Source organism: Saccostrea echinata, unplaced genomic scaffold (genome assembly GCF_033153115.1).
Source record: "Saccostrea echinata isolate AGI-Se365-2 ecotype Australia unplaced genomic scaffold, CSIRO_AGI_Sech_v1 ptg000054l, whole genome shotgun sequence".
NCBI lineage: Eukaryota > Metazoa > Mollusca > Bivalvia > Ostreida > Ostreidae > Saccostrea > Saccostrea echinata.
In genome coordinates this window covers 39,816,141-39,827,421 of record NW_026889803.1, presented here as the reverse complement: position 1 = coordinate 39,827,421, position 11,281 = coordinate 39,816,141, and the positions used below count along the sequence as shown (strand labels likewise).

The 11,281-nt window shown below is 37.1% G+C and overlaps 2 protein-coding genes and 1 long non-coding RNA gene across 3 annotated transcripts in view; 1 reads left to right on the top strand and 2 right to left on the bottom strand.

Annotated features, from left to right (window-relative positions):
• The window catches only part of LOC133206265 (WD repeat-containing protein 7-like), a 253,062-nt gene that overhangs the window by 96,928 nt on the left and 144,853 nt on the right, over positions 1-11,281 (bottom strand). The gene's annotated exons all lie outside the window — the stretch shown is intronic.
• LOC133204872 (uncharacterized) lies at positions 5,628-6,551 on the top strand. Its single transcript, XM_061340615.1, has 2 exons — positions 5,628-6,029; positions 6,129-6,551. The coding sequence occupies exons 1-2, from the start codon at positions 5,628-5,630 to the stop codon at positions 6,549-6,551; spliced, it is 825 nt and encodes a 274-aa protein (XP_061196599.1).
• LOC133205233 (uncharacterized) lies at positions 8,424-9,250 on the bottom strand. The gene is made up of 3 exons (XR_009723599.1): positions 9,237-9,250; positions 8,542-8,607; positions 8,424-8,443 (listed from the first exon to the last, which is right to left on the bottom strand). It is a non-coding gene; the product is annotated as an uncharacterized LOC133205233 (long non-coding RNA).

Genomic DNA, 11,281 nt, shown 5'->3' with positions numbered 1-11,281 from the left:
CATGATTCTTTTCATCGGTTATTGATTTCAACAAACGATGTTGCCATGGTTACTAAATACAAATTCCAGTGAAAGTACTTCAAAACGCTACTATATTTCTATTTAAGGAATGAATTTAATAGCTACCCAATTTATACGGTATAAAGTGGGTTGGGGCAGTTTAGACTTTATGAACCGCGAAGAAATCTTCTTCTCTACCACTGAGTATTTACCAAACACATCAAGATCATAGTTATGATAAGCAAGGTTGCCTCCTCTATAATTTCATGTGAATTCATGGCCCTTGGGTCAGGGGATATTGGTGTTAAGGAGTGGCTCTATCATGTCTATTGATTATATAGGTAATTCTTTGAACTTCCTCTTCTCCTGGGCATCTAGGAGGCAAACAGAGTACAAAAATGTAATGGGTAAGGTAGTTTTTACAAGATTTGAGAAATGCTATACCACAGGGTTAAGTGTTCTGGTGCTTGGTAGGGTTCTGTTGATATTGTAGGGAAATTTGTACTCTCCTGAGAGAGGTTATTCTCCTTGCTATTCACTTATGATAATTAATTATTATAAATAATGTTATTGATAAGTCAAATTGAATAAAAGAATTACACAAGGATTTTTAATGAATAACACAAAAATACTTTCATAGTTTTAATGGTCACGTAGAGTTATAATTAATAAATACTAGAGTAAATAGAAATGAGACAAAAATGCATATCTTTGTACATTATACATTCTTCAAAGTCCAAGAGTGGCCTATGTGTGAGGGAATGCAAAGGCTTTACTGCATATTCTCAAACACTATATTGTGTTATTTAGTGTGCATAATGATTGTGACAAATGGGAGCGTGTTAGTACTACCAAGTAAATAGGTTCACTTTTACAAGATTTATGAGTACTAGACTAACTATTTTGTTGATGCCTGATCATCCTATTTCGCTTGACTGGTGCAGCATATCCTCATCTCTCAATTTATTTTGTTTTATTTCATTTATCAGTAGATCCTTTAGAGTGTTATATCATACTCAGGTGACCGGTAAGGCCCTTGGGCCTCTTGTTATAAGTACAAATCAGTAGAGCTACACTCGTTAGATCAGTGAGATAAACAGCAAAATATTAATTATTCATTGCTTATTTGTTTAGACTACTGTACTCTAGAGTCTGTCACTCCAAGTTCAACACGTAATACAGTCTCACCATGTGATTTGTCTCCTTCATCAAATAAAAACATAACGACAAGAAATAGATGTTTTAACTTTATTGAAAAATCCAAACAAGTATTTACAATATTTCAAAAAGAGAAAACAATATATATTTTGCCAAGTCTTCATAAAAAAATAAATAAGTAAACGAAACAATGAACATAAATAAGATAAAAAAAAACTTATGTCGTTTATAAATGTAAACGATGAATTTCATTTAAAAATTAAAAATAAGTAAGATCCAAAAAAGAAACAATTCATATTGATATTATTAAAGAATCAAAATTTGTAAATATGAAAAAGGGAAAAAATATGGTAATACATTTAAATAAAAAATATATATACTGGTATATAAAAAGAAAAGAAATAAATCAAAACAACAAAACAAACAACCCTAAAATTCATAATTTAGAATAAAAAAGAAACATAAACAAAATAAAAACATGACAAAAATAATTTTCATATTCCAATCTAAAATTTGTAAGATAGCAAAATTATAATCAAAATTATTTACAGTGATTCAGAATGAACTATGTACATATATACAAAGGAGTATAGTACCAATTACCCGTGTGAAATGTGTAAATCACGCAAAACCTACCAACCCAAACCACACACGTCAGAGGTCATGTCAGATGTACAGACACACGGGTAAAAGTTGCTACGCCTTTAGGAGAGCTTACAAGCTCATGGTACCAAACATCTGCACCAGGCACTGTATTTCCGTCTCCATTGGAGAAAACTAAAAAGAAAAGAAAAGAAAAGAATTCAAATAAATAAAACAATTCAGAAAAATTACTTATACAGAATTGTCAAGAAGAACATGTTTAAGGAGTGGTCGATATTTAAAAAATATGCATACCAAGGCAGTCTTCAGTCTCTTTGAAGGCACGAAAGGTTGATCTGGTCTCTTCCGCTTCCGGGTGGACTGGTCCTAGAATTAACCAACATAAAAGTATCATACACAACTATCACACAGACATATATAAATTTTCATAATCATTCTATGTATCTTTATTTAATTAAGACTTTCTTCAATACCTCAACCCCTGTCTGCTGTGTCTCTGTGCAGCTTGGAGTTGGAGAAACTAGGGGGAGTCCACTGGCATCTCTGCTGCTGTCCCCTTCTGCCTCCTCATCTTCCAGCCTTTCTGTCCCACTCAGCTTGCTGTCAGTGACCTGAATGAAATAATTGTTGCATTTCACATTATTTTCCTTTCTCCTTTTTTTGTATCTGCATAAAGCAGGCATAATTGTCATCTTAATTATTGACTCTCAATTGTTTAAGACTATCTCTCACATTACAAACATTAATTTCTAAAGGTTATTCTTACTGAAATATACGTTAAAATTTTGTTTGGTTTGATTAGAGTAATGATACTCATCTTGGTTGCACCTACCCTGTCAGTGACAGCTTTCTGCTCATCAGAGGGAGGGATGGGACGAGTCTCAGCAGCTGGGGAGGATTCTCTATCAGAGGGAGGGACGTCATCACCCGCGGAAGATCCAGAAGTGACATCTGTCCGTCCCTCAGAGACTTCAGTCTGACCAGTGGAGGATCCTACAACCTCCTGGAAAAGGAGTACCAAAGTGTGAAAGTGCATGCGTGATTACAGTAAAAATGCTTTGTAATTTATGTCAATTCATTAAAACAGATGATAATAATGAACAGTTTCTATGCATAATTAAATGATGTACTTAGCATGTCAATGATTGCTTTATATAACACTGTAAATATACTTACATCAGCAGTAGCCTTGATCTCTGGTTCTAGTGATGGCTATTGTAAGGAAATAAATAAAAGGATTTACAAACACTTATTGTAAAATAAATAATTCTCAAATTCCCTAAGACCAGGTACATATCCCTAGCCCAAACAGCTATTTTCTAAACTTAAAAAAAGATCAAATAAAGGTATTGAAGTCCCCCTCCCCCGATGAATAATATCCCCAACCCTAATTTAAAAGACATGGGACAAGTAACAGTCTCTTCAATGATGACATTGACTGTAAAATATCAAAATAAGTCTTATACAACAATTTACAAATAAAATATTGTTATCTAAATTTTACATTTAACAGTCCCAAGATTGATGATGAAGAAAAAAATAAATAAATTTACCTTTTGACATTTTACCCATAATTCCACACTATACTGTCTGCCTGCAGTTTCTCTCAGTTCCAGTGGTGGTAACACAGGAAAACTCGGTTACTGCAGTTTGGACTCGTTTTTGTTTTTGGCGGTGTTTGTTGTTCTTGTCTTTGTTTTTATTTATTTCAATTTTAAAAATATATCTTTTTAAATCAAGAGGCCCATGGGCCTTGACGGTCTCTTGAGTATCTTGCGTTTCTCAGGCTGACTACATTTGAACTCGTGTGCTGTAAATTTACACTTTGATGAGGATTCTATAACGAATATTTCAGCGTGGTTGAGCCAGTCTGTCTCCAAGTAATGTACTTAAGGCAGATTTAATTTGTAAATAAATTTATTTACACGCATGGGCCGGAAGTCTCTGACGAGACTGTACGTGGCTCTACTGGTGTGTACTAATCTTAAAGAAAGTTATATTTAATATAGTCTACTTGTGTACAATGTCTTATGAAATCCGACCAAAACTGTAGGAGAGTATGTGAAAGAATTTAAAAAAAAAAAACGTCTTTTTATAGTATCACATGGCAAGACCGATTGAAATTAAAAAAAACCGATAAATCGAATTATTTAAGTATACAGTATAGTCTACTTATGTACCAAGTTTTACTGAAATTGAATTAAAACCGTACGAGGAGGAATTATACATGTATTTCAAAGTTTAGTAACCATGGTAACATCGTTTGTCACAATCAAAAACCGATATACAGAATTAATATGTATTTAGCGTAGTCTACTTGGGTACCGTTTTATTGATACTGGATCAAAACTGTAGAAGTAGGGTTTGAAAAAATGTTCAAAGAAATTTCTATTTTTAGTAACCATGACACTATTTGTGAAAACTAAAAACCGATATATAGAAAAATGTATCTTTGTACAGTCTACTTGTGTACCAAGTCTTGTTGAAATCAAACAAAAACTGTAGGAGTAGTAGCGTTTTGAACGATTTTCAAAAAAAAAATAATCTATTTTTGGTGACCATGGCAACACCGTTTGTCGAAACCAAAAACCAATATATGTTTCTTAGTACAGTCTACCTGTGTACCAATTCTTATCGAAATCGGACCAAAACTGTAGGAGGAGTAGCATTTAGAAAATATTGATTACAGACTGACGGACATTCCCAGCAATGAGTGAATTGACATGAACTACTGCCTTGTATATACCTTTGGGAAAAAGAAAGGCTAAGGAGTAAAGCCTACTGAACTCCGAAGTGAATGCCCTAAGGCTGTTGGAGTAACCACCCTTCTGGCAACTTTATCCGTGCCACGGGAAAAATGGCCGTCCAGGTGGTAACGTTAGCCCGGAAAGGCAGCTACATAGGAGAAGATAAACTCTTACTTAAAAATCACGGGCAGATCTAGACTCGTCAGCCATGTAAAGCCATAGATCTAGTGGAAGGACACCATAAACAAATTACCCTGGTCCTCCAGGTTGGGGGTTAGGCGCAGGGCTAACAACCCTGTCCTGTAAGAAGAGAAAGTTACGGAAACAGCAACAAAAATAATCTTTACTTCAGCATGTGAAAGGCCTTCCGCCGAGTAGAATGAGACTCGTAAGAATGCTGGCAATCAAAGCCATTAGGACGTTACCAACAGAATGAGGGAGGACCTAAACACCACAAAAACCAAGCTCAGACTAGGACATTGGAACGTGAGGACAACGTATGAGACAGGCAAGCTGGCACAGGTAACATCTGAGATGAGACAATTAAACCTCTATGCCCTAGGAGTGAGCGAGAGCAGATGGACTGGATGTGGAAAGATGAAAACATCCACCGGAAAAACTGTCCTCTACTCGAGAGGAGATCTCAACCTACGTCATGAAGGAATAGCCATCATACTCAGGAAAGGTTTAGAGCGGTGCCTGCTGGAATGGAAGCCCACAAATAATAGTTTGATGAGCGCAAGATTGAAGGGCAAGCATATCAACACCACCTTAATACAGTGCTACGCACCAACCAATGACAGAGTAGCGATGAAGACAAGGACAACTTACAGTCAGCTACAGGCAGAGACAGAGATGACCCCACGGCACGACCTCCTTGTCATCATGGGCGACCTCAATGCCAAGGTCGGAAAGGACAACATTGACCATGAAAGAGTTATGGGAAAGCTCGGGGTTTGGACCAGGAACAATAATGGCGAAAGACTGGTGGAGTTCTGTGCTATGAATATCCTAGTGATAGGAGGAACCCTCTTCACACATCGTGATATCCACAAGCTGACCTGAAACTCGCCAAACAGAAGGAACAAAAACCAGATTGACCATCTGATGATCAATGGCATGTGGAGACGCTCTCTATTAGATGTTAGGGTCAAGCGGAGTGCAGACGTCGGCAGCGACCATCACCTGGTGACAGCACTCATCAAGATCAAACTGAAAAAAGCTAAGGCAAGACCTAAGACACAAGCGCGATTTGAAATTCAGAGACTTAATCGACCATCACCTGATGAAACTATTGCCATACCAGAGGCCACAGAGGATCTGGACATTGACACTGACCCACCAACTAAGGATGAGATAATGGATGCAATCAAGACCCTTAAGAACGAGAAGTCACAAGGGTGTGACAATCTTGATGCAGAGCTATTTAAGGCGGACCCTGGAATAGCAGCCTCCATCCTCCAAACACTGTTAACAGCTGTTTGGGATGGAGAGAAAGTGCCTGACGACTGGTTTAAGGGGGTGATTGTCAAGATCCCAAAGAAAAGAGCCTTGAGCGATTGCAAGCGAAGAAGACGGAGACAATGACACTTAAATGTGGAATTGCATCCTCCTGTTAAGGTCAATGGTAAAGAACTACGCCAGACGGACAACTTTATTCACCTGGGTGGCATCATTAAACCAGAGGGCGACACAAAAGAGGATATCCACAGCAGACTGGGCAGGGCCAGGGGAGTAATTAGAGAAATGAATAACATCTGGAGGTCTGCAAAGTACAGCACCAGCACCAAGCTGAAGCTTTACCAGAGCTGTGTTATATCAACTCTCCTATATGGATCGGAATGCTGGCGAATAACAGAGGCAGATCTCACCAATTTACGATCCTTCCACACCATATGCCTCCGCCGAATACTTAGGATATTCTGGCCTGAGAAGGTTACTAATGAAGACCTGCTGAGCAGGTGCATAAAAGAGGACATGGGTACAATCATTACCAAATGCCGATGGAGATGGATAGGGCATGTTCTAAGAAAAAAACCCTAGTTGACAACAAGAACAGCACTGCAGTGGACACCAGAGGGCAAAAGAAAGAGAGGGAGGCCAAGAACATCATGGCAAAGGACAGGTGAAAGCGAGATGAAAGCCATGCACCAGACCTGGGGAACATTGACGAGGCTGGCCCAGGATAGACAAGAGTGGAGGAAGTTTGTTGCTGCCCTACACACCACAGGGTGTAAAGGACAATGATGATGGTGATAGTCTACCTGTGTACCAATTCTTACCGAAATCAGACCAAAACTGTAGGAGGAATAGCGTTTAGAAAAAATTGATTACAGACAGATGGACGGACACCTTACTAATGCACAAGTGCTTCTGGTCTCTGACCAGTTGAACCTAAAGTACAACTACAGTTGTTCACTCACATACACACTCACCCACTCTCTTTCATTCAATTTGACATTGAACAATGACAACAGTGACTAGATCCCAGACATGCGTTCCCTGTTTGATCCCCTCTGCGATCCTACTCCACGACCAATGTCAAAACGCATGGTCTTCTTTCCGTGTCCGAGTTTTGAAATGGTCAAACTACCAGTAGAACAGCATCAAACTTGTTGCCCGGGAATAGTTTGATCAGCAATACGTCACGCATGACTGCATGTTCATCGAGAATTATGGGTACAACCCTGCCGCATTTAAGGACTGTATGGCTAACTTGATACATGTAATTGTTAGGAATATCACAGAAGACAATTCTACTGCCATGTTTACCTTTCTCGTCCACACCATATCCCTCCTCCAAACCCTGTTGGTCCGCCAGTATCTCCTCAAGAACTTGGGTGGCTCAGGCTAAAAAAAAGTCAAATTGCTATAAAGTGTAATTGATTAATTTGATTATATCTTAGTCTGGGTAAAAAAAAAACTCTTGGAGATTCAAAAACTTTAATAAGTATGTTGCTAAAGTAATAAGTATACAGATGAAGTAATAAGTATGCTGATGAAGTAATAAATGTGCTGCTAAAGTATTAAGTATGCTGCTAAAGTAATAAGTATGCTGATGAAGTAAAAAGTATTCTGATAAAGTAATAAATATGCTGCTAAAGTTATAAGTATATTGATGAATTAATAAGTATGTTAATGAAGTAATAAGTATGCTGCTGAAGTAATAAGTATGCTGACGAAGTAGTAAGTATGTTGATGAAGTATTAAGTATGCTGATGAAGTAATAAGTATGCTGATGAAGTAATAAGTATGTTGATGAAGTAATTAGTATGCTGATGAAGTAGTATGTTGATGAAGTAATTAGTATGTTAATGAAGTAAAAATAAGCTAAACTCTAAACAGATAGATCGGTTGAAAACTAAAAATAAACATTTTTTTTTCTTTTTTAGAAAATCTTCGAAAGACTTTGAGATATCATAGCCAATAAATTATGGGTCTAACTTCTCGAATTTCAAAGTATACCAGTAACCTTGAATGTTTAAAAATACAAGAAGAAACAGAAACACTTGGATTAGAAATGGTCGTCTACCTGTGTTGGTACTGGGACTGGTGACACCTTTGTGGGTTGGTCCCTTTGTACCGGGGTGGGGGGTGGTACCCTCTGCTGCTGAGTATGCTCCTACAATACACAATGTTTATTTCAGTTTTATTTTAAGTTCATAATTATACTCCCTAAAAACTGTTCAATCTCTTTAAGCTTCCATAATAATTTTAACCCCCTTTTATCAAATTATTGTAAGTTTATCAATTTTTGTCCAAATTTGTATTGTTAGATGCATACGTGTTTATCAGTTATCTTTTTAAAAATCTCCCCTCCGCTTCCTTTCAAATACATATAATTGATAATGAATATTCACCTCTCTTGTCCATTTCTGGTCTTTCCTCCACACACAATTATATCTCCACATTCTCTTTTTCCTTTTGGGTACAACCTGCAAAACACAGGAAATCAGTATGACATCTTTACACATCATTACTATTATATTACAAACATATTAACTATTATATATGTAGTCAATATACTTCGCACCTCGTCAGATTCCGAGGATGGCAAGGTTCTGGTCTCTGACGAGCCCTCGCCTGATGCATCACCGTTCTGAAATATACATAATGTATAAATAAATTTATGAACTTGTATTTCTTTAAGACTCAATCACTAATGAAAATAAAATTTCCTGCAAATAATATTTGGTTTACATTAACGAGAAGGTGCTTTAACTCTTATAATTTACTTTATCATATACTTAAAAGTAAATAATAAATACATCGATTCTGCACGGTGCGATACTGGTGACGTCACAATACCCCATATCAAGGACCGGTCCGAAAATTCATATCACTATCGGACCGGCGTGCAAAAATCCATATCAAACAGGAAGTAACGTTTGTATTAAGTTTTAAAGTTAATATCCACATGTACATGTAAAATAATTCTCAAATAACATTTGTGGACTTAATTTTTTTTCAAAGACCTAAAATTGGCTCTATTAGATTTTAAAGAAAAAAAGTCATAAACATGCACGAAACATTCTTCAATGACTTTATGTGAACTCGCGTATTAAGTATTTTAAATATATGATAAATAGGATACTACATACTGAAATCCATATCATATGTCAAATCAGCCCTCGGGCCCCATATCAGCCCGGGGGCTGATATGACATATAATATGGATTTTAGTATGTAATATTCTTTATTTTACTCTAACGCTAATATGTAACACACCTGTTTGGGTTGGTCCTTTTTTACCGAAGAGGGGGGTGGCACCCTCTGCTGTATGTTGGAGGCAAGTCCCTAAAAGAAGCGTGAATTTCGATCATTCATACAATGAAATTTGTTATATTAATTTATTAGACTCTCTCTCTCTCTCTCTCAAGACGTGTTTATAAAGTTATTGCAAATTTTGATCATCAAACAGTTCAGTATTCTATTAGCTTATTGAAATTGATTTAGTTCTCCACCAACAGGTCAATACATGTCAAGGCCGTAGGAACCCCCCTATAAATATGCCGACATATAGTATACCGGATAGAAAACATAACTGCTTTATGTTTGTATCCCCTCAATAATATGATCAGATGACCTTTTTTCGTCAAGGAATTTTTGCTTGGTATTGCCCCCCCCCCTCTTAAATGAAAATGCTTGGTTGTAATCCCGACTCCACAAACACACACACACACGCCCCAACTTAAATCGCTACCTATGGGTCTGTATGTATACAAATCATCTTCACCTCTCTGGTCCATTTCTGGTCTTTACTCCAGACACGGTTGTATCGCCAGGGTCTCTTTCTCTTGGGTACAACCTACAAAATAAAGAAACATCATAGTTACACCTGTTTACCATTCAGTCGATTAGTAATACTCATATTTATGATAATTTTGCATATTTGTCAACTTTTATTCTTTAAAGAATAGTCCAAGATTTAGTCTATGATTATTCTGTATGTAAATTTCTAATATAAAACAGAAAATAGTCACAGTTTAGTAAAATTAAGAGAATTCTGTGCCATACCTCGTCCGGGGCGCAGAGAGGGGATGTTCTGGTTCCCTGGGACTCCTTGCCTGGATCATCAAATTTCTGAAATATAAAAAAAGAAAATGAAATGTCATGTGTACTTGTCGTGATTTATACCAAAAGTGTGTTTTCACAGTTTAACAAGCATTTTGAGAGTATTGCATTAGCAATTCTAGTCCCCTTCCGGCAAGTGTAATCTGGTTCCCGTTAAAGATTAAAAATGCCATAATTCCGTCGAAAATCAATGAAGTGGAACGAAATGCAAACTAAATCTAAACCTCATCAAGTTAAAGTCACGTGCCAAAAATCAGCTCAATATCTGCAAGCGTTTAGAAAAAAAATGCGGAAAACCCTGAAAAATTGAAAAGGTCGTAATTCCGTCAAAAATCATTGAAGCGGAACGAAATGCAAACTTGATCTGTAACTCATCAAGATACACTCACATACCAAAAATCAGCTCAATATCTGCAAGCGTTTAGAAAAAAATGCGGAAAACCAAGTGGGACAGACTGACATTCAGACAGAGGGACAGCTAGACAGACGGACAGACAGACAACTAGACAGACAGACGGACGGACAGACTCAGAGGAAACCTATAGTCCCCTCCGGTTTCACCGGTAGGGGACTTATAAACAAGAATCATACAAATACTTGTTCATTGCGCTTGTTATTGCACAACTGAGTGGTAGCCACGAGTGTAATGTATTCCCCCCCCCCCCCTCCCCCGATACACAGAAATATTATTACATAGCATACTACAAAATACCAGCAAGAATTTTAATTTCACTCTATTCAAATTACAATGGGTTAATGCATTGCTCACAGTGGCTACCATGTATATGCTTTTGTGCCAAAGCATCCTCATTAAATTTTTTTTCAAAAAAAAAAATTAAAAATTTATAATCATGCAATAAATAAATTTCAAAAACGTTTGATGAAGAAACATATTTTATAGACTTGTTTCATTATTCAACGACAATTTGTTTTCTATTATCTTCATACTGCACATTTTGAGACTTGACCTAACACTCACTAAATGTCTGCGGAGATTCCGGGGCTTCTCACCCTAACCCTTCTGAGCGAGGGGGAGGGGAAGGGGGGCTTAATGCGTCCCCAGACCCCCTAGAATCAGAAAAACATTCACATAATTTTTGCGTAGCTACGCCACTAAAGTTTTCATGTGCATGCTGAATTTTATCAATTATTAGAATAACACCTCGTAAAGTAAAATTTCTTTTCTCAGTACTCTCCTT